The sequence below is a fragment of the Hylobates moloch genome, unplaced genomic scaffold, assembly GCF_009828535.3.
Source record: "Hylobates moloch isolate HMO894 unplaced genomic scaffold, HMol_V3 SCAFFOLD_16, whole genome shotgun sequence".
NCBI lineage: Eukaryota > Metazoa > Chordata > Mammalia > Primates > Hylobatidae > Hylobates > Hylobates moloch.
The window spans coordinates 48255594-48280026 of NW_026652291.1; the positions used below are offsets into that span (position 1 = coordinate 48255594).

A 24433-nucleotide genomic window follows, 5' to 3' on the forward strand; every position below is an offset into this window, starting at 1 on the left:
CATTTTCTAATGGTGGTGGTGGTAGGGGGAAAGGTGAGAAGAAACCATGCAGCTTAATAAAACAGAAGCATTTTCTCAGCCTAAGTTGTAGCCACTGCTTTGATTTTTGGGTTATGTCAGGGCCAGTAAGTATACTCTAGTGCATGAAACAAAACTAGAAGCAATACTTAGAATGTAGTCTTTGTTTCCTCTTTCTTCAAAGCCTGTGTTTCCTAATATCATTGTTAGGCAAAGCAAAAAGAAATGTTTGTTCTATTACGTAAGAAATAAACTTCATTTGGTATTCAATTGACTTTCTAACTTAGCAGACAGGACTTTACATCTTCAAATACTGAAAATAAATTGCATTCTTGGCCCTTGCTTTAAAAGGTTATAGAGAATAAACGCACACCCTGGTAGTGTTCTAGTGATCTCCCTAATCTCAGTTGCACTTTGTCAGAACGAGGTAACTGGTAGTTAAGTGAAATACCCTAGATCAAAGGGGGATTAATCACCAACTGAATCCTTGCTGAATAAACCTGTCATTCAAGAAAATTATTTCCACTGAACTTAGCAGAGGATTGAAGGTATTTGCATAACAGGGACCAACGTACTTCAGCCAGGTTAAAAGGTTCAGAATTCATCCCATGTTTAGCTTTTTGCCTCCTTTTCCTTTCAGCAGCCTGGTACAATGGTTTCTAATCTGATAATACAGCTAACTATCTAAATGATGTCAGAACAGGAAAGTATTGCAAAGTTTGGATGAGGGATGGATCAATTTCACTTTCAGTAACTCCTAAATCTGATTTGTTGGAATTTAAGATGTAATCCTAAAAAAGTCCCTTAAACCTGAGGACTGTTTATTAACACCCCTTTTTTTGACCTTTGTCTTAGGAACAACCATTCTGTTGTGGCAGCAGTCCCTACAGAAGGCCTGGATGATAATTCCACCTACCTAGCTCCCAGGGGTAGTGTAGGAGTCTATCAATGTCTATGAAGCATTTTGAAATACTATAACAAAAACCAGAAAAAAAATTGGCAATTGTTACTAAGTATAAATGTCTGCCTTGAAAGATCTTAAATCATACAATGTATAAAAACACCATAATAATTTTAACCCAGTAGAAATACTGAATTGGTGTGAAAAAAATGAAAACGATTTTATGGGACAGACTAACGTTTAATAAAAAAATTTTAAACAAATAATTGTCATCAGAATTCCTGACAAGACTACTTCAAACTTGACATTTCAATCAATTACTTAAAAAGTTAAAAAAAAAGTTGCCACCACCGTAAGGGTATTGCCTAAGTACCATATTGCTGGCTTTAAAAAGTTTCTAAAATATTGTTTAGAAAAATAGAGAAAAGAAGGGTTTACAAAATCATGAACCATCTTTTCTGGAGTCCATTCTAAAAAATGTAACACTTTTTTTTTTAACCTTTCAAGTTTATTGAAGAATAATTACCTATGTGATAGACATCAGATTTCATAATCATATTTTGGCACTAAAAGGGAATTTAGCAATTTTGCATCTAGAGAAGGTCTGACACTATCCAAATCTTTCACTGGAAGTAGTTGCTCATATTCACTGCAAACGCAAAGCATCTTTCAAGTTAAAAAATGCAAAGAATAGTTATCAAAGAAAATGAATAAAATCCATAGTGAGATAATTTTTTAGAAAATGATTGAAGTTTTAACCCAAGAAAGGACTCTTAGAATGTCTTATAGCTTAGAATAAGAACATGTCAATCACGATTAAGCTTCTGGAATCGGAATCCCTTTGAAATGCAGCTGTTTCTTCTTTAATTGTGGCAGCGGACTCTGAAGAAAAGAAAGGTCCAGCCTTAAAGATGAGTAAGGAATACAAAATAGCTCAGGATTAGTTGTGGAGTTCAAAGGTCGCTAATTACACTAAGGAGTTCCCAGACACAGGGAAAACATTAAACAGGTCACCTACCAAACGGGAAACAGACTTTGTCTTCAGAAATTATCCTGAAGTGACAGGTTTCTAGACAAAATCAAAAGCATCACAGTGTGCCCAGAAGATCTCAATGGGATGAAAACCTAAGTTGGTTCAGTTCTGTAGCACTATGTTAGAATGGAATGGCAACAGATGGCATCAGGTTCCCCAACACCTCATCACTTTTCCAGGACACCCTAGATTTTCCTCCAGTTTCTAGAAATGTCAAATAGAAGACTCACTGATTTTTCTAACTGCTTATAAACTTTTGCCTAGGGGATTATTATATTAAATCTTTGCCTACTCACTAGATAAATGCCTCTTGCTTACCTTAGTGTATTTGGTAAACATTTATACAATCAAGATTCCAAATGGCTCCATTACCATTAACTTATCAACATAAGTGAAATGTTAAGCTTTATTTGAGTTTAAGAGAGATCAAATAACTTACAGGGAATAATATTTTCTTCTTTCAGAAGGAAAGTTTTCACTGCTGATTATCTATGATTAAGCTAGAATAACAAGTTAAAGTCCTGGTCAGGCAGTAATTCTTTTTTTCTTTGTTACTTGGGATAATTTTGAACATAGAACCTTATGCCATGATAATGCTTTGCAGAAAATGAGTTTATGAGTAGGACTGACCTTAATTAAAAAATCATATTTCAAATCCTAATTTTATATGCACTATACCTTTAAACTATCATGCTTTCTTTTGAGGAGTTAGCAGCTTTTCTAAGCTTTTCCTTAGAAGACTCATTAAAAAGCAGAACCCAAGATATAATCAAATTGAGTATTAATCTTTAATGCATATATTTTTTCTCATTTGTAAAAAGACATGAATGAAGTTTTGAGGTTCGCGAGATTTCATCTTTTCTTGAATTGTCACTTAAAGTCCAACTTGACAATGAACTGCTCTGAAAACATAATATGACATATAATTGCAGAAGCAGGTAGAGGATAAAGAGGATGACTAGATGGTTTCTGAAGAAATCAAGAGAATGGTAAGAAAGTGAGAGTGACAGCTTTAAGGAGATACATATTACATGTGACTAAAATAAGCTTAAATGATAGTCTCTACTCACAGAGTGCTTTTTGAATTTTTACCAGAATTCATTCATTAATTTTAACTTAATAAGACACAGCAAGAGCAGTATTAGATCTAAATTACCTTTAAAAATTTGGCTGCAGACATTAAATGATTACAAAACACTATGATCATCTTCTGAAGATATTCCACACATCTTAATATGGCTACTGACATCCTAAGCAAAATGTCATTGTGGTAGATTAACAAGCTTACTTAAAAACTAACTCTAGAACAGAGATTACACACCTTAAGTAGAATTATGCAAATTCTTTATTAATCAATAGGATAGTTCTGATTAAGAAGAACAGGCTACTATTTAAACACTTTTCCTTTGTCTCTCTGTTGGCTGTTTTTTGAAGAGATGTAGTTGTTTATAACATGGTCTCTGGTATTCTGTAACAACACCTTATACTAGGAGCTTAGTATTTAGATTTGGAAGAGAAAATAGTTTTTATCTTGCATGTTATCTACAACCCACTGGGAGTGGCTGCCTGAATCTCTGAACTGAAAAGGAGCCTGACCCTTTATCCAAGGCTCAGTACAGAAAAGGGCTGTAATTGATTAGCAATGTCTGCCACAGAAACACTAGGAAACAAGTGTGGCAGGGTGACCCAGGACTAGTCTAAAATGAGCCCAAGTGAATCACTACTTTTCTATGTCCAGAATTATACTGGCACAAAATCGAAGGTTAACAAAATTGGAGACATTAGCTTTTAAAACGTCCTTTCAAGCTCTATCACACTACAAACAGTACATGAGACTACTTTTACAATTAAACCATTCAGTGATTTTTCACTCACAGGTTATATGCATCCACATTAAAAATATAAGATTATGATTTTCTTTAAACTGTTATCATTATGTAATCCCATTTAAACATGAGACTATTACAATAATAATGATCCATATGTTACTGGAGCAGGGGCTTTAGAATTCCAGATGTAATAATCAGAAGAAATTAGTTTCCGGCCTAAGAAAAGAAAAAGAAATTAATGATAAGAATATTTTAGCAAAAATTCAACGAGAGCAAAGTCATGATTTTTTGAAATTGTGGAATGCAGTTATTTCAAGGCAATACTTTGAAATATTCATTTTAATTTGATATTATCAAGACTTAATTATAACTTTTACCATTTTACAAATATGGACTCATTAAATATTTGAAGAATCCATCTTTGACCTTCTATGAAATATCTCTCATTTATGCCAAATCTGCCAATTTTATCTTCACATTTTCTCTAAAATCTTTTTCATATGGACCATTACTCTGACTGCAAAAACATTAAAAATTTTTCATTGGTTTCTCTTCTATAACCTTATTACCATAGCCCTGATTCTGGTCTTACTATTCTTTACCCCAAGTGTCAGAGATATACATTAACACCCAACTTCCTAGCAACATTCTAAATAGTTTGCTTCACTGGCTTCTTATTATAGTTCTGATCAATTTAAGCCTTTTTAAAAATAGCTTTGAAACTCTACAAAAATGGCATCCTATTTGAACTAAAGTTTTCTGATATGTAAAGTTGAGATAATAATGCTCATTCGGAGTTACACATGTAAATTCTTTATATATATATATATATATAAAATTAAATATCCAATTAAATATAATTATCCATTTCAGCCTTTTCTACCTTTCTTCTTCATAATGAAAAGAATATAGACTATATTGTCTTTTTTGTTCTCTTCAAAGTTTGAGAACCCAGTAACAATGAGAGGCAAGACAGCATACTGTTAAGTGGACAGGTTCCAGAGCCAGAATGCTTGAGTATCTGACTCCCAGTTCTTCCATTTGCTAGCTATGGGACCCTAATCTCTCAGTTCCATCAGTGTCCTCATGTGTAAAATGGAGATAACAACACTTACATAGGGTGCTGTGAGGATTAATGAGACAATACACACAAAACACTTAGAACTTTGCCTGGCATATAGTAAGCAATAAATATTAGCCATTATTATTTAAATTGGTATTATTATTACTAAACTATTTTTAAACTAAGTTGCATATTATGAAAATAGATTTTATTGTCAAGATGATGGCAAAATAAATTTTACATAATTGCACAAACTGGCAGTCACATTCGGAAACTAACAGAGGAAAGAAAAGATGGGTCATAATATTAATTTAAAATGAGTTCTTTCATTCAACATATTTTGTATTAAGAAGCAGGTATGTTCCTATCCTGTATTATGTTCTCTGGAAATTACTGCAGTATGTTTAGTTAACATAAATAAATTAAAATATTTTCCCATAGACAATCTAAAATACTGGTCTGTTTGCTTTCAGTCTCTCATATATACAACAAAAAAATGATATAAGAGAAAACACAGGGCAAGCCTAGGGAAGTAAAGAATGCTGGTTTATTCTGGTTACATTACATAGAAGTTTATACTGCCATGCATAAGTAGTTGCTTAGAATTCTGTAGTTCTGAGTTCTCTAATTCTCTTGAAATGTCCATGGAGAGTCCTTTCCTATTTCTATTTTAGGAACCCGAATCCTTAGTTTAAGAAACATTTATCTAACTATAATAATGTATGAAAATTGGGATTATTCTTATCCACATATATAACAGCTTTATTCTCCTTAATGTATGAGGCAAAAAGGTTCTGTTTAAGTTTAGATTAACTCTACCTCATTTTAGCTACTATTCGATGCTACATATTTCTATTTGATCTGAATTAAATAATTTTGATTCATTTATAAATTGTTTTTTGTCTCATTATATTTTCATGTTTCGTGTGTGTGTGTGTGTGTACACACATATAGATCTATACTTTACCAACCATTAAACATACTAAAATCAGGAAATGTCTTTTTTATTGTCTTCCTATTGATAGAATAGAGAAGGTGCTAAATAATGCTTATTGATTGCAACATTTGCTAAAGATATTTAAAAGTTTTAAATAAGAATCATCTGTAGTATCTACTAAATCTATACTATATGTTAAGCATCATACTAAGTCAATATAATCTTATTTAAATCTCATAACAATCCTGAGGTAAATCGCACTATTATTTCCATTTTATAGACAAGAAAATAAAAACTTCCAAGAAGTTCACTAACTTGCCCAAAGTTATACAGCTAATGAAATGGCTGAGCCAGGCTTGAGCCCTGTCTGTCCAACATCACAGTCTCTGTGAACCATCTCTGAATAACCAGAGAAAAACAAATCCAATTTTATACTAAAGTTCACCTCTGTCCCAATCTTTGCCCATCCAGACCACTTTATAAACATGGAGAAGGCAGAGGGCAGTGTAAAGTACACAAACTGTTATGTGGGGTAGAACCAGCCCAGAATTTTATAAATTGGGATTATTCTCTAATCTCTAAGTTCTGTTACATTCAAATTTTACCTTAGGTAATAACTGCAAACACCATTTTAATTCCCTTAAGTTAATTTGAATCTGTGTAACTTACGTGCACTTATTTTTGGTTTTCCTGATGCAAAAACTTGAACTGAATGCTGATCTGCATAACATCCAGTAAGTGTGTAATCTAAGATCCTAAAATGAAGCTAGAAAGAAGAGAGAATGTACCAAATTAAGGTGACTATTTGGTAAAAAGGATGGTTACATTTTTTCCCTTGACCCAGTTTTAGGGAATTTATTTTACACAGTTCACAAAATAAAAACCACAAGTACTAAACTTGAATTGTGTGTGTGTGCATGTGTGTGTGCACACATATGTATACAAAAACACAATTTTTTTTCCATTTGCATTAGGGCCATTTTTCTGTAAGGCTGTCATTATGAAGTACTTAACACATAATATGCACTTCATTAACAGCTCTAATCCATACTGCAAGGTATGCTGAGTGAATTGAGGTTCAAAGATGGAAGCAACTGGTATCCCAGCACGTAAGCGGCAGAGCTGGCATTTGAACTCAGACCTTACTGCCTCCAAAAGCTGGTGCTGTCTCCCCCTGTGCTGCTGTCTTGTATGCCCTATATTCTCTCCTATCCCTAGGGCTACGTGGCTATGATATATTCTAGATCATAAGTCTTTTACAGGCAGGAAAGTATACACCTTCTAGTAAAATATAATGTAATTACAAAAACAGAAACATCAGTTTATCTTGTGTTTAGGGGGAATGAGTTGCGCTACTTAATTTTCCAGAAGGGTGAAATTTAACTTTTACAGAACTAAGCTTAGGAATTACCTTTTCCCTCACCTAGAAAACCTTTCTAAAACGTACTCCATAATTCCTGGATTTCACTGACAATGTGGGGCTATCACTACAAATGCCAACTATTATACTGTGCTGTAACAGAGTGAATCATTAGTACCTTCCCTGAAAACACAGCACACTCTGTTGTCCAGGTTGCAGTGCAGTGGCCAGGGTGCCCCTAAGTTACAATGACATTCACATGACCTGTGAAAAAATCTATGCTTCATGGAGCTCTAGTTCTCCTTTGTTGTGATTCTCCTCCTCTCTGCTGCTAAATGCTCCAGATTTTTGCAGTATCCTGATATCTTTTTATATATTTTTTCTCCTATCTCTATTCCCAACAAATTTCTCCCATTTCTTAACTTTATTAATTACCAAACTAACTGATCACATGCATAAGATGTGATTTAGAATGTAATGTAATTTTCAGATCTTCTCAGCAATTTTTTTTTTCCTGTTGCAACTCAAATTATCTCTGATAACAAAGGGCTTTTGCTTGCTTTTTTGGTATAATTCTCAATGCTGGAAGTTATGACAAGTCTGATTTCCATACAACTGAAATACTGTAAAACACACTTAGATCATTCAGTCAACAAAAATATGTGCTACATGCTTTCAATGTGAGTGTAACTGGTTGGTGATGGGAATGAATAGAAAAGTCGTAATTCCTACCTTTGAAGGACATAGAATGTGTGGTAACATTCCACATTTTTTTCTGAAAGGTATCTGAAGTAGGAATTTTTATAATAATCCTTGAAACAAAGCTTCTGGACATAAGTGAAGCCAAGATAGAAGAAATGAATTATCATCAGTATACTTCTGACTTTACTACCACTTCCCCTAATTGCCTGTATTTCTCTTGATTTCTTTAATACATTTTTTAGGTTTTCTTGCTACCTTTCTAATCACTCCTTCAATTCCCTAATTTGTTTTTTTTTAATCTTCCTGTATTATTTTATCCTTTTCTGATCTTATTTATTTCCACTGCCTCAACCATTTCTTCCCTGTGGCTAATTCCCAAATCCTTGTAGACAGCTGAGCCTTCTCTTAAGAATCAAGCTTTAGATTTTTAGCTACTCACTGAACATTTACAATGGGCTATATTGCTATAACCAGCAAAAAATATGATATGAAACCCATTTCTTCCCAATTTTCTCCATATCAATAATTTAGGTATATTCATCCATTCAGCAAATATTTATGTGCTAGGTCCTGGACTAGATATTTGGAATAAAACAATGAATGAAAGAGATTCACGTCTCTACCCTCTTAAAAAGCGTCACGGTTGGTTTAAGTTCCATTTTTTTTTTGAACAATATCATCTTGGAACAACACCATTCCTTGTCTCTGTATTTAATTAGTGGTCAAGGCTTTACTTTTATCACAGCTTTTACAGCAGTCCCTTCGTTTTCCTCCCTTCTCCCTTCTTTTCTCTTTCTGTTGACACTACACTAACTCAGCATTATTAACTTATTACAATATTACCCTTTCATATGGAATATTAATGTTACAGAATGGCTTGTCTCTAGTTTTTTTACTCACCTTCCTTACATCCATTCCAGATTAACATTCATAAAGAATCACTTGTGAAAGACTATCCCCTACTTAAAAAAGTACACCATCAACCAAAGGAATAAAAGTCAGATTCAAACCCTCTATAATCTTAATCTAAATTATGTATCCAGTCTCTCATAGTACTACTATTTTTAACACTGGTTTCTAAGCATGCCTTGTTTATCCTTCTTTACTATTTTAAGTAATTTCTTTACCTAAACAAATGTTAGTCAATCTTCAAGTCTTCATATTCATGCATTTCTAGGCCTCAGAGTTTGGCTTAAACTTCACCTCCACTGTAAAGCTTTCCACAGCAACTTCAGCTGTAGCACCTTTTTCTTGAAATACCAAAGCTGTTAGCACTGATAAATTGTTGATGTGCAACACTGAAAAATTCCTGGAGGGCAAGGACTACATCTTCTATTTTTTGTATACAAATCTCAATTTTTTTTTTAGACAGAGTCTCACTCTATCGCCCAGGCTGGAATACAGTGGGACAATCATGGCTCACTGCAGCCTCGAACTCCCCAGGCTTAGGTGATTCTCCTATTTGAACCTCCCAAAAAGCTGTGACTAAAGGTGTGCACCACCGTGCCCAGCTGATTTTTCTATTTTTTGTAGAGGCGGGGTCTCACCATGTTGGCCAGGCTGGTCTTGAACTCCTGGGGTCAAGCGATCCACCCGCCTTGGCCTCCCAAAGTGCTGGGATTATAGGTGGGAGCCACCATGCCTGGCCCAAATCTCAAATTTGATAACCAAGAGCTGAGTAGAATTAGACTAACTTGGGGTATTTAGGTTAGCTGGTTCCCTTTTAAAATAAAAAGCAAAAAACAAAAAAACCCTTGTTTTTTTTTTTTTTTTTTTTTGAGACGGAGTCTCGCTCTGTTGCCCAGGCTGGAGTGCAGTGGCGCAATAATCTCGGCTCACTGCAAGCTCCGCCTCCCGGGTTCACGCCATTCTCCTGCCTCAGCCTCTCCGAGTAGCTGGGACTACAGGCGCCCGCCACCACGCCCGGCTAATTTTTTTTTGTATTTTTAGTAGAGACGGGGTTTCACCGTGGTCTCGATCTCCTGACCTCGCGATCTGCCCGCCTCGGCCTCCCAAAGTGCTGGGATTACAAGCATGAGCCACCGCGCCCGGCCAAAAAAACCCTTGTTTAAAAGAGATCTGGTTGCACTCTGTTGTCCAGGTTGCAGTGCAGTGGCACAATTTAGCTCACTGTAACCTTGAACTCCTTGGCTTGAGCAATCCTCCCACCTCAGTCTCCCCAATAGCTGGGACTACAGACATCCCGCCACTATGCCTGGCTTTTTAAAATGTTCAAGTATTAAGTGATATAGAAGTGACTAATACTAAACAACAACAAAAAATCAAACAAAAATCCAAAAGAGAACTTATCCCAGACAAAAAGAACAGAATTCTAAAACAATTGGTGGAAAACATTAAAAATCAACTAGACATAGGCAATTTATAAACAAAGGAAGGGCACTACTGTAGTGAGCCATATAAATATGTTTACCTTTAAATATGCTGTTTGTCCAATACAAATTGGGTCAAATGGCTGCTTCTCATGGCTCTTGGCTCCAAAAGTTACAGTTCCAGAAAGACTAATTTCCATTGATTTGGGGAACTTCTGGCCTAAAACACAAATATACCAATAAACTATTCTAAATTAAGTAGATTCTACAGTAAATTAAAAGAAAAAAACAATAAATAAAACTTGCTCACCAATAATCCAGATCAATAAGCTTTTCTCTCGAAATACTTCGAGCTGGCCAAAACTAGTTTTGTATTCCAAATGTGTAATTGGACCTCTTTAAAGAGAAAAGGATAAAATAGAAAAAGATCACAGATGTAACAGTTTTAAGAGATCTAAGTCAAACTTGGCCACTGTTATTTAATACAAGGACAGCATAAAAGCAGATATGTATTCAAGTTTGCAGAATAGAACAAATAATGAATGTTGAATCTTGAAAAACAACAAGCACACATAAACATTTTTGGTGATGATGTGTATTTCATTATTAATCCTTAAGACAACTATGAAATCATATGAACTGTATTAATAGAGTCACATGGGTTGCTACAATAAGACTATGATTTTACTATATATGTAGATATATTTTGACAAAAAACTATGCTGCAGAATAAATTTAAAAGTAGAATTGGTAATAAAGTAATATTATGATATAATTGGCTGATTCACTAGGTTGTTGATAGTTTGGTTTTTGACCTGTATATGGAAAAATTGCTAGAAATAAATCCGGTAGAAAAATAATCCCTGAGGAAGCTACATTGGCTTAAGTGTATAATTTACTAGTAAGTTTAACTAGAAAGATAAAGGCATATTTAAAGGTAAACAGATTATTTTTATGACTATATCATGAAAATCAGCATTCATTTAAATAAAATAAAATTGTTCAGACCTTAAAAATAAGGTAAAAGGCAAAGACAATTTATTGTGGGGCAGTGGAAATGTATTAAGACAGACAGAAATTATGGCAATATGCATTTTATTCCTACCTATTGTAAAAAGGTATATGGGCTTCACAGAATTCAAAATTATTTTTCACACTTTCATGAAGTTTTAAATTAATGGTTATTCTTAGTTGTACTTCTTCCTCCTTCATTTGATAAAAACCCAAAATTGGTGGGACAGGGACCTAAAAAGAAACATAAATGTCTATATAATTCTCAGGTTAATGGGTCTAAAACACCAAAAGTAACTGAGAAAAGAGTTACTTTTAATGACTTAGAAGTTATTCCAAATTATTTTGATAACAGCGATGATGAATCTATATTCATTATAAGGACAGGGATTCTTCTCTCTTTGTTTTCAGAAATGAGAAAAGTGCTTTACAAAGGTGTACAATGCATTCTTGTTGCTATACTTGCTCATCCAGGCTCCCTGTCTCCATGTTCTCTGACCTGCAGCATAGGGCATGCAGTAGGCATACTTATTACTGCCAACCTGCCCACAGCTCCTGTTGCTCCAATGGAATCCCATGAGTTCTCCAATCCCACTGTTCAGCAGTAACTTACTTGGTTGGTCATCAATAACTGACTGAAGAGGAAACAACTTGCAGGCTGGGGTGAGCCAATCATTTCTGGTATATGTGAAGTAAGACACAGAAAAACTACTCATACGGTGCAGGCCCTACAGCTGTAAGGTCATGTGTAAGCAGAGAAAGCCAGTTGAAAGAGGAGACTGAGAAGCAGAGATGTGACAGACAGGGTGGACCTTGAGTACAGGCTGATATTAATTTTCTGGTTCTAGTCCCAGTAAGAACTGTCTGCTTCTTTTCTTATCCTTAAATGGCAATGAGATTGCCTATTGCATTCTCAAAATAAATTCGCTCTACTTAAGCTAGCTTGAGTAGGTTTTTCTAACCTACTCATTCACAACTAGGACAAGAGAGAAATGGTATAGTAGAAAAGAGGTTTGGGAGTCTGAAAAATTGGGGTTCAAATCCAGGCAGTGCCATTTATCAACTATAGACCTGATGCAAGTCATTTCACTTCTTTGAGACTCTCCTCAGCTGTAAAATGGGGATAATGTCTAATCTAAAGGTTGTTACCAGTACTACAGTACTAGAGAAAATACATGTAAAATACTTAGGACAATGTTTGACACACAAGCAGTTATTCAATAAACAATAAATAGCTATTAATAATAATATATATTTACAATTCAGGTTGCCTGGATGAGGGGTATGTTTATGGTTAAAACCACGACTAAATCATACCAAAATCTATCCCATGACCATGAACTCCTTTTTAGGGAACATTAAAAAAAAACTCAATTATTTTGAAAGCAATTTACAAATAGTTACCGACACCAAAGGTAAGAGGTATCTTATTCAAAGTGAACTTCATCTTTTTTTTTTTTTTTCTTTTTTTTGAGATGGAGTCTCACTGTCACCCAGGCTGGAGTGTGCTGGTGCGATCTTGGCTCACTGCAACCTCCACCACCTGGGTTCATGCGATTCTCCTGCCTCAGCCGCCTGAGTAGGTGGGACTACAGGCGCATGACACCACGCCTGGCTAACTTTTTGTATTTTTAGTAGAGACAAGGTTTCACCATGTTAGCCAGGCTGGCCTTGAACTCCTGACCTCAAGTGATTCACCTGCCTCGGCCTCCCAAACTGCTGGGATTACAGGCATGAGCCACTGTGCCCTGCCTAAATCTTCATCTTCAATTATCAATTATTGTCTGATAAACAGAACTTTTTCTAAGTTCTCATACCAAGTGTATGAATTATTTACTTATCAATAGTATTTATGAATATAAAGATCAGCAAACTCTCAACTATTCTAGGGTTGTTTACCTGGGAAGTGTAGTAGCATAAGTTGAATGACTCTAAAGGTGGAGTGAATGGAAATTTGTAAGGCCCACTAAATGCAGAGTCATCCATTGCATCAATACTACTAGAAGTCAGAATTGCAGAGTCAAGAGAAGTTACACAAGGATGAACTAGAATATCCTGAAGTGGAGATCCATTGGTGGGGAGACTCAAGCTGATGGTAACATTTGGCATGATTCCTTCCAAATCACACTGAAATGCAAACAGAAAGATTATCACCAAAATCTCAGAAGCAAATGTCTGTTTGAGGCTTTTCAAAATTTATCAGTCATTTTCCCCAATTAACTCACTTTTCTCTAGGTATTGTTCTCTTTGCTTTCTGTGTTCATATTAATGGTTTTATCATGTTCTTAGACACCCAAGCCAGAGACCAGCAGAGCCCTCATAGACTCCATTGCTTATCTCTAAAGCTCTTACAAAGACAATTTAAATCTGCTGAATTTTCTCCATTCCTGTTGAAACACATTGATATGGGCCCTTACAATTTCTGCCACAGCCCTCTAAATATTTCTGGACTTGCTTTCCTCTAATCAGTCCTCTAATCCTCCATCAATGCCAGAGCTATCTTAATGAAACATAATTTTTATTATATTTTTTCCACTCTGAAATTCTTTCAGTGAATTCTCTACTACCTGTAAAGCCTTTCATTGTTTGACTCTCATCTACCTCCTTTTTATTTTCCTTCAAGTTCTGGGGTACATGTGCAGGATGTGCAGGTTTGTTAAGATAGGTAAACGTGTGCCATGGTGTTTTGCTGCACAGATCATCCCATCACCTAGGTATTAAGCCCAGCATCCATTTGCTATTCTTCCTGATGCTCTCCCTCCCCTAAGCCCCACAACTGACAGGCCCCAGTGTTGTTGTTCCCCCCTTGTGGCCATGCGGTCTCATCATTCAGCTCCCACTTACAAGCGACAACATGAGGTGTTTGGTTTTCTTTTCCAGCATTAGTTTGCTGAGAATAATGATTTCCAACTCCATCTACGTCCATGCAAAGGACATGATCTCATTCCTTTTTATGGCTGCACGGTATTCCATGGTGTATATGTACCACATTTTCTTTATTCTATCATTGATAGGCACTTATGTTGATTCCATGTCTTTACTATTGTGAATAGTGCTGCAATGAACATACATGTGTATGTATCTTTATAGCAGAATGATTTGTATTTCTTTGGGTATATACCCAATAATGGAATAGCTGGGTCAAATGGTATTTCTGCCCCAATGTCTTTGAGGAATCGCCACAGTTCCACAATGGTTAAACTAATTTACACCCTCACCAACACTGTAGAAGTGTTCCCTTTTCTCTGCAATCTTGCCAGCACCTGTTGTTTTTTAACTTTTTAATAATAGCCATTCTGACTGGCATTGGATGGTATCTCATTTGATTTGCATTTCTCTAATGATCAGTGATGTTGAGCTTTTTATCATTGTTTGTTGGCTGCATGTATGTCTTCTTTTGGGAAGGGTCTGTACATGCCTTTTGCCCACTTTTTAATGGGGTTGTTTTTCTTCATCTACCTCCTCAATAATTTTCTACCCTGCAACTTACACGTAGTCATACTGGATTCTTGCATTTCCCTAAATAAATCATACTCTTATACCTCCAAATGCACCTTTGCATGTGCTATTCCTTCCAGCTGCAATGTTCTTTTCTCCCCGTAAATGCTTTCATTCTTCATATCTTAGCTCATTTGATGCTCTGTGTGAAGCCTTACATTCTGTATCACCTCTACAGCCTACCTTTGCTATGTAGAGAAGCCCAGGATCTTCTTCCCTATGTAGTCTGGGTTAGTTTGCCAATGAGAGGTACTCATGAGAGATTCACAAGGGAAAAGAAAAAAGGAAGTAATTTTTCTTGAAAGTTCTTTGAAGCCAGATAGGACAGCTTCTCAAACCTGTCCTTGAGCTCCTACTTTAAGGCCAAAGTGGCCAGATGCTGCACTTCTGCGGAACTTTCCTTGAATTTCCACTGTGAGGTCATAACAGACAGACATGGCAGTTTCTCAGACTTCTTTGTGAACTTCTGATTTGTCTATCTCCTCTATTCTCCAGACTGAAGTCTTTAGTGACTATTTCTGAAAGGCTACAGCTAGAGGATCAAAGACTTAATTCCTCAGTACTTCTTGAATAAGCCCTAATTTCTATATGAAACATCTTTACTCCCATAAATCTTATAGTGGCTTCTTCTGGCCCAACCAGACTGATATACTTTACTTGTGTTTGTGTAGGTAGTCAGGTACCTCTATCGTGAAATTCACCTCTATTAAAGCCTGGATCAAACTGACCAACTGAGTCCCATAAGAATTATTGGTATCTTCTGTTTCACCAGAAATATTTTAAGAGTTAGTGAACTCTTAAAGCATAACACTTAGCTCCTAATGCACCATCATATATTAGATTGCACCATGCATTAACTGTCCACTATCTACAGGTATCTGGTCCATTTCTCTTTTCAAGCTTTAAATTCTTTGAAAGCAAGAATCGTTACATTTTTGTTAGTTATCTCTAGTGCCTGACACATTTCTATGCATAGAAAACAATAATAAAAAACGTTTGCTGAGTGGCTGTCTTTTTCTAATTATAAACCAACTTTTGTTTTCAATTTCTAATATGAAATGTTTCACTTTTAATGTTTTATCTACTATTTGACAGGTGTGGAAATTCATTATGTATCTGCTATACAATGTAAGTACTTAGAGAGCAGGCAGGCATTATGAAGAGTACTATATACAATTAGTGCCTTTATAAGGTCTGTCAGTGACAATTACAATAATGTCAGTCATGTTAAAAATAAATATGCCAAATAATCTTACTTTAAAACTTAAAAAAATATTTTAGGGTTTCAACTTTTAAACCATCTGCTATTTTCTATATGTGAACTAATAAGAATAAATGAAAAGTAGTTTTGTTTTTGATATTTATGGAGACAAAATAACCAAACATCAATAGTAAGTACCATTAAAATTTAATAATATTCAGTTTATACTTAGTAAATTAATCTCTTAACATTCGTAAAGGGTCAGAGAAACATCAACCATCATGGAACCCGCCGATGAATCTACCTGGGCACTTAAAATGCCGGATCATCAGTTATTTACCATAGGATGAGAACATCCATTCTAGAAGGAATTGGTGTACTACCTTTAAACCAATCTGGCATATGTAAACCCAACTTTAGAAGTAAAAGTTATTAAAAAAAAAAAAGGCACCTAAGAGTTTATCTCATTTTAAAAATGAGAAAAGATTCACAAAATTGTGTAACTTTCTAAAGACATACAGAAAATTAGCGGTAGAGTGAGGTCTAGAACTTTGGACCACTGGCCTTTGGCTCTGGTTTTCTACCAGAGTAGGACAAAATGAAGATGATTATTTCCATTTACAATGGGCTTCACAATAAAATTCCTTTAAACAGTAAGTTTCTGAAGTACTTAAAGAATGTTTGGCTAACAGTTATACTATGTACATACAACCTTAAAGAAACATTTAGTATGTAGGTTAAGGTATACCCCCATTTTTTTTCCCCTTAAAAACATTTTTTAAATAAGGAAGTTGTCCATCATGATAATCTGTATCAGGACTAAGAGTAGGAACCAATCTGAAATTCTCCTAAGAGTAAACTGGAGTCAGCCTATCAATGAACAGAGACATTAAATGCCATGATATTAATTACCATTATATCATAAATAACATATTCCCTGTTTATTGCTACAGAATGAAAAAAAAACAGAATTGGTGAATTTTTCTATTTTCTTTTTTTTACGACAGAGTATAGCTCTGTCACCCAGGCTAGAGTGCAGTGGCATGATCTTGGCTCACTACAGCCTCTGCCCAGGTTCAAACAAGTCTCATGCCTCAGCCTGCTGAATAGCTGGGATTACAGGCATGCTCCATCATGCCTGGCTAATTTTTGTATTTTTAGTAGAGATGGGGTTTCACCATGTTGGCCACGCTGGTCTCAAACTCCTGACCTCAAGTGATTCGCCTGCCTTAGCTTCCCAAAGTGCTGGGATTATAGGAGTGAGCCACTGCACCAGGGCGTATTTTTCTATTTTCATTTCATTGAACTTATGAGAAAAAAGATTCAACTACTTTGAAACTTAAGAATGACATAAACCATGAACACCTCAATTTTGAAGCCATTTACAATAGTTATTTCTAATAAAGTGAGTAACTGGAGTGTATTTTTGACCATGATAGATATGAGTTTAAAATAGACTCAAAAACTTTTAGGTAACTTTAATGTTACCTAAAACAGGATAAAAAAAAAGACAGACCCAATTTTTCTGTCAGGACTGTTCTAATTCTCTGCTCTTGAACTCTAGTTTTATCTATAAGATTTATACATAGCCACACAACATTAAATTTGACATATAAAAAGTATACGTAACTGCAGGGAATAAAGGAAGGTAGAAAAACAAAGAAATGAGAATACTATTAATATAAACTTGTAGGAAGTTTACCTGGAGGATTTTATTTTCGATCATTATTCAACATGGCATTAATCGCTGCTAACTGTATTCTTATTTCTGTTGTCTTTTCCTATTTTCTATTTCTACAGAGAACCCAATATTAACCTAACGACTTGTTTCAGTAAGAGCCCTTCAACATGATTTTAGATATGTCAGAGATGTCAATTTCACCCCTCTAAAGAAAATGGAAAATAGGAGTGGTGACTTTAAAATATGTTCTGAAGTTATTTGACATTACTCTTTTCATAGGTGGAGCCTAATTCCACGCCCTTTGAATATGGACCACTTAGTGACTTGCTTCTAATAAACAGAAAGTAGTAGAAGTGTAACCTCCCAGGCTAGGTAATAAAAATAATCGCTTCTGCCTGCCTGTCTGTCTGTCTCTCTCCTCTCTCTCTCTCTCTCTCTCACAGATCATCTGGTCTGAGGGAAGCCAGTCACCAAGTGTGAGGACACTTAAACAGCCAGTTGAGAAGTCCATGTGGAAAGGAACTAAGGCCTTCCTCCAATAACTAGGACCAACTTGTTAGCCATGTGAGTGAGTCATCTTGCAAGTAGATCTTCCAGCCTCAGTCAGACCTTCAGATGACTATAGCCTCAACTGAAAACTTGACTGCAACTTCATAAGTGATTCTACCCTGAAAGTTCCCAGCTAAGCTAATCCCCACAGAAACTATGAAAATAGTAAATGTCTATTCTGGGGACAATGAGACAATTCTTTACACAGCCACAGATAACCAATATAATTGGTAAGGAATGCAAAAAGATAACATAAAATTTTATGTGACTCTCCCATTTAACAACTGCTGCTTAAGATGAAAATAAAAAATGCTATTTAAAATACAACTAGCAAATTTAACGTTTCTCCATATGTTAAATAAAACGATAAAGCAAATACCAGAGAAAAATCTCACCTTGCAAGTCACTGTTCCAACAACTTGCCATGTATCCGCCACACCCTGTTTATCATATTGCATGGATTTTACCTTTTCAGTGATAGAAATAGAAACTTGTGGTTTTCCTTTGTACGTTCCAGTTTTCCAAGCTGGCTGTTTTTGTGGCTGAGTCACAGATGCAAAGTTGGTATTATCTAATGAATTCTGTAAGTTGGCATCTAATAAAGTACCAAATGGACAAGCCTGCAGAAGCAAGTCAGGCAACTGGCTCAATTTTGTATTTAGCTCAGAGTCATTTTTTTGACCTGAATAAAGAAAATCCTGTATCCCAAAAAGAAATTCAAAGCCTTGTGAAACTCCACTAACACTAATTAATGGCGGTCGAGGTGACAGAGTTTGTTCAACCAGTGGAACACAGGCATATATCATGTCGTTCTTCAGAAAAGCAACAACTGGCCAGAGTTCTTCACCTCCTATCAGGAGTCCATAAACGGATGTTTTATTGATGCGTGAACAGCTATCACGACTCTGAACAAAGTCTTTATCATCATCCAATAATCTAAGTTCAAAGAGCAGTGCTTTAAGAAAGGGACCGTCTTCGGGAACAGGCACATAACTTGCTCCATTGAAGACTCTGGCTCGTTTTTCAACAGTTGGATACCGTCTGCATTACGGAAACAGAAACATTATCAAGTAAAATCAAGATGAAAGAATTTTTTTTAAAACTCCCAAATATAAGGCAAACAGTAATAACAATAAAATACACAAGAAACAAATATATACACACATCCACAAAAGCCAACAACCAAAAAATTATAATGCCCATTAAGTTACTCTTAGAGTGCCTGTTTCATATTTGGTATATAATCTGTTACTGAAAATGCTTAATTCAACTTAGTTATTTAGTTCAGGTAGAGTACATGATTCTAATTCAAAATCCTTGTCTCTCAGCCACTCAGATACCATCTTGGTCAGCAAGGAGTATATACCTGAACCGTTTTAGGCATCTATAAGAATTTTTTTTCTTCTGATTCTATCTTAGTAGCTAGAATAGGACTAACAAAGTGGTTCAATTTAACCCTCCACAATTTTGGATTCATTAGTTGAGATGGTACAATTTTAAAAGGAATGTTCTATTCTACTTAACCTATAGTGAATGACAGGTACCCTGAGTCTTCTTGCCAATCCCTACAAAAACATGGAAGATCATTTTAGTAATAATGGTTTATCTCTATGGCCCTGGAAGATACTTTTAGGTAATAAAAAAGAATAAAATCAGAATGTTTTTGCATATTCTGAGTTGAACCGTAAGCAGTTACTAATTTATCTTTTCTTTGCTTGGAAACAGAAGATGCTTTTGCTTATTTACAGAAATCTGTTATATCACAGTTTCTCAGTTCCAAAATACGTACTTTCCCTCATTCCTTCTGCCTCCACTCCAAAGTCCAGAACAATGTCATTTATCAGCTGTTAACTTTTGAGTAAATCACTTAACTTCCCTTTGCCTATTTTCTTGCTTGTAAATAAAGGGGTGGCAACAAATCAGCAGTTTTTACCAAGAGTCAAAAACACACCTGGCTAAAACAGTTTATTAAAAAATATTGATGTTTACTAATATTTTAAATAAATATAAGAAGGTATTCAAAGTTATCCATATGTAGGTTGGGTGCAATGGCTAATCCAGCACTTTGGGAAGCTGAGGTGGGTAGATCACTTGAGGGCAGGAATTTGAGACCAGCCTGGCCAACATAGTGAAACCCTGTCTTTACTAAAAATACACAAATTAGCTGGTTGTGGTGGTGCATGCCTGTGATCGGCTACTGGGGAGGCTGAGGCAGGAGAATCTTGAACCCAGGAAGTGGAGGTTGCAGTGAGCTGAGCCGAGATCGTGCCACTGCACTCCAGCCTGGGCAACAGAGTGAGACTCCATCTCAGAAAACAAACAAACAAACAAACAAAAAACACCAACCAACCAACCAAGCAAACAAACAAAAAACCCAAAAGCAGTTACCCATGTGTAGGTAAATCTCACCTACATTCTGATGCATTTTCTTGATTGAGAAAGGGGAAGAATCAGGTAGCACACCAGTAATGGCATGGCATAGCAGGTAAATGCCATTTATTTCTCTAAATCTCTGTATATGAATAGTAGAGACCTCTGGACTAAAATCTAGTCCAATCTCTTATTAGCTAGTTTTCTAGAGGATAATTAAAGTTCTTAAGTATAAAAATTTTACAATTGACTGTGAAGATAAGTTAATCTGGGACCTTACACAACACCCCAATGTGTTCAATAAATATTTGGTTGGATGACTCAACCTATCATTTCTAATTTATTATATGCTTTTTCTAAAACAGGATTCAAGGCTTAAATGGGCCTACAACTATGGGATATGATACCGACCCAAGCCAGATGTAAGCTGATGCTATTATTATCTGGAAAGGAAACCTTTAAACCAGAATCTTAACCAAGTTCTGTTACAGGAAATAAGTACTTAGATAGAGAAAACATCATTTGCCTTCTTAAATCTTAAATGTTGGCCACTTATTGACACTATTATAAAGTGTCAGTGCTATCTATGTAGCTCTAACGCCTCCCCCAAGAGGTTAGAAAACTGAAAATACAATAAAATTTAACTAAGTCATTCAATGATACAGAATTAAATTATTTGAACCCAACTTGCTACCTCCATAAATGTGTTGAAAAGCCTATCCAAACATATCTGACTTTTTATTCTGAAATAATATCCTGAGCACAGTGAAAAAACATTCTGAAAAGTAGGATTTAAGAAACTTACTTTCTTAAGCAGTAAAAAGTTCACCTCTATGACATATTAAGATAAGCTACAAAGCAACAGATACGGTATTGGTACAAGAAAGACAAAGTACTAGAACTGAGACAGACCAACATTTATATGAGGGGACACAACTAACACTACCAGTAGCCTCACAAATTAATGAAGACATGACATACTGCTTAAAAGATGATGTCAGAAAAACTGTCACACAGTATAGAGAAAAACGAAATGGGATGCCTACTTAACATCATATCTGAAGATGGACTACATATGGGTTAAAGACCTAAATGTAACAGATGAAATTATAAAGAGAAGATAATGTAGGAAGATATTTTTGGGAAATATGGGTAAGAAAAAACTTCAACAAATTCCCAAAAGCAATTAACTACTTTGATTGCATCAAAATTAGTGATTTCTGTTTAACCAAGGGAAACATAAAGTTAATTGACAATGGTAAATTAAAGAAAATATCTATACTATCTAAAAATGACATAGGACTAATACCAAGAATACAAAACAAACTCCTACAAATTCAAAGGAAAAAATAACTTTGAAAGAAAAAAAGGACAAGACATGTACAGGCAATTCACAGTAGAGGAAACTTAAAGGACTAACAATAATTGCTACATACAGAAATGCAAACGAAAATAAGATGTTCTTTATTGGCAAAAATTAAATGTTAGGAAAGAATGGAGATACGGGAACCCCTTCTTGCTGCTAGTGAGTGTGTAGGTGGGTGAAAGCATTCTGTGGAGCAGATTATTTGGCAGTCTTTAGTCAAAATCGGCATAGGCATGGACAGATTCGAGGATGCATACTTTGGCAGTGTTCTTTGGAGGCAAATTTGGGAGAGGTCATCACTAGGTAAAGTGGATAGATAAATGTGCAGGATGTGAACCATGGAGTACTACAGAGCAAGAAGAAACAATGGCCTAGATTTGCACTGTCCAACATAGTAGAACTACCCACATGTGGCTATTTAAACTTAAATAAAAATTAACATTACCCAAAATTAACAACTGAGTTCCTCAGTTATGCTAGCTGCAGCTCAAAAGCTCAATAGGTACTTGTGGCTAGTGGCTACAGTATTAGCCAGTACAGATTAAAAACATTTCTCCTTTCCATCATCATAGAGAATTCTATTGGACATGCTGCCTTAGATGAACACAAAGTATCATGGATGTTTCTTTAAAATAGTGCTGAGAAATTTGACAAATGTAACATTAGGAAGTGAAGTCCAAAGCACACTTAACTATGTAATTTGAAAAATGCATACAATGAAAAAGAGTAACATCGAAGATGTAAGAGTTACCTGTCAGTGGGAGGGGAACGGCAGTTAGAAATAGGTAACCAAAGGGAATATAAGTAAAATGAGAGATACTTTGTATGGACTGATGCGCCCGGTAAACCACGTACTAAAGAATATTACTAATCTCCTGTATTTGAGGTCCAATAACAAATGTTGGGGTTAGTGTCAGCCAGAAATCCTGGGGGGAAATGGTAAACTCCAATTCTGATGCCCTCAGGAACAAAAACTAGGTTGCAAAGAAGGAATTTTTCATATCCCCATTGCCAACCAATTTTCATTTAAAATTACAATCTTTTTTTCTGCCTCAATCTCAATTCTACTGTGGTACTACTTCACTATAAGCTTTCTTCAGGGAAGAACGAATTGTGACAAAAAAGAACTATCAATGGCCAGAGAATAAAAGGTGAAATAGACCCACTCGATTGCCACCAACATTTTACAATCAGTTACTGTACAATTCTCTTAACAGAGCTATTTTGATTACACAAGGCAAATTCTAAAAGTGGGACCAGATCAACTTAACACAATATATGAAAAAGTGAATAAATTCTTTTGTGTTTCTATTTTCTTCAACAATTAGGAACTGTAAACTGATGATTTCTATCAATGACACATATTAACAAGATAAAAATAAAAGCCTGAGCCGGGTGCGGTGGCTCACGCCTGTAATCCCAGCACTTTGGAAGCCAAGGCGGGCGGATCACGAGGTCAGGAGATCAAGACCATCCTGGCTAACACGATGAAACCCCGTCTCTACTAAAAATACAAAAAATTAGCCGGGCGTGGTGGCGGGCGCCTGCAGTCCCAGCAACTCGGGAGGCTGAGGCAGGAGAATGCCGTGAACCCGGGAGGCGGAGCTTGCAGTGAGCGGAGATCGCGCCACTGCACTCCAGCCTGGGGGACACAGCGAGACTCCGTCTCAAAAAAATAAAAATAAAAAATAGAAGTCTGATATAACTTAGCATGGATTTTTCCGTAGAATACATTAAAATGTTCTTGAACGATTTTGTCAATGCATGTTGAAAAATCTGAAACATGTTTAGTGCTCAGTAAATTTTTTACCTTTCCCTTAGTCATCTCCATTTTAATCCTAAGCAGACGAAGGTCATTTTAAAATACAATACTAACAGAAAACATATACCCTAATACTTAATATGTACGAGTCATCAACTCAATTCTCACAACACTGTAAGGTAGGACTATTAAAATCTCCATTTAACAGACGAAACAGGTCTGTTAACTGGCTAGCCCAAGGTCACGCAGCTATTCGTGGCAAACCTGGGCCACGAAGCACCACAAAACTATGCTACTTCATCGATCTTCTGATCCATCATCCCTGAGGATTCAGATTTGCATTTACCTGGAGAATCTCACAGTGCCACAAAGTGGAGTTCCCGGTTCGTGGCTTATGAGCCACACTGCCCGCTGCGCCATGGTAAGTCAGTAAAGCATTAGCTCATCTCATAATTAAGGTCGCCACCAAGGAACAGCGCAGACCGGCTTTCTCAGACGGACTCTTACCAGAAGCCCCGAGGCTCATCCTGCGCCACATGCCGGTCGCGCCCAGCAGAGAGGTTAGCTTCTTTAGGTGAGGTGACTAACACTTTTGAGTCGCTCTAGGCCAACACACACCACAAAAAGTTCTAAGAACCCCAACCTATAACCTTGAGAAATTTACCTATCCCCCTGCAACTCCGGTACTTTCTTCCTCTAAATTCCACTTCCGGAATGGTGGCCCGCCAGGATCAAAGTTCCTCAACACAGCGTCCAGCGTTTTTTCGGTTCGTCCGCCGCTCGTTTTCTTCGCTCCCCCCTCCCGACAACCTCCCTGGCGCG

The 24433-nt window shown here is 36.1% G+C and overlaps 1 protein-coding gene across 2 annotated transcripts; it reads right to left on the reverse strand.

Moving 5' to 3' along the window:
* Positions 1-2721: 2721 nt before the first annotated feature.
* AP5M1 (adaptor related protein complex 5 subunit mu 1) lies at positions 2722-24425 on the reverse strand. 2 transcript variants are annotated; one of them, XR_004244593.2, is made up of 9 exons: positions 23958-24425; positions 18509-19154; positions 13084-13311; positions 11279-11418; positions 10484-10569; positions 10275-10393; positions 7874-7968; positions 6451-6547; positions 3909-3997 (listed from the first exon to the last, which is right to left on the reverse strand). XR_004244593.2 is itself a non-coding variant. In XM_032134972.2 (8 exons), exons 1-8 carry the CDS (start codon positions 24029-24031, stop codon positions 3915-3917), a joined length of 1473 nt encoding a protein of 490 aa, XP_031990863.1. In that variant the 5' UTR covers positions 24032-24423; the 3' UTR covers positions 2722-3914. The 2 variants fall into 2 exon arrangements, 1 of the variants encoding a protein (XP_031990863.1); XM_032134972.2 differs by lacking the exon at positions 7874-7968 and having other exon boundaries at positions 2722-3997; positions 23958-24423.
* Between the last annotated feature and the right edge of the window lie 8 nt (positions 24426-24433).

What these genes read in the sequence shown, in the direction of transcription:
- AP5M1 (XM_032134972.2), bottom strand. Translation starts at nt 24,031, where the DNA reads ATGGCGCAGCGGGCAGTGTGGCTCATAAGCCACGAACCGGGAACTCCA. An exon ending in TTGGAACAGTGACTTGCAAG is followed by an intron (nt 13,312 to 18,508) that starts GTGAGATTTTTC and finishes TTTGCATTTCAG; the next exon opens with TGTGATTTGGAAGGAATCAT. An exon ending in AAAACCAAAAATAAGTGCAC is followed by an intron (nt 3,998 to 6,450) that starts GTAAGTTACACA and finishes TTCTTTTCTTAG; the next exon opens with GCCGGAAACTAATTTCTTCT.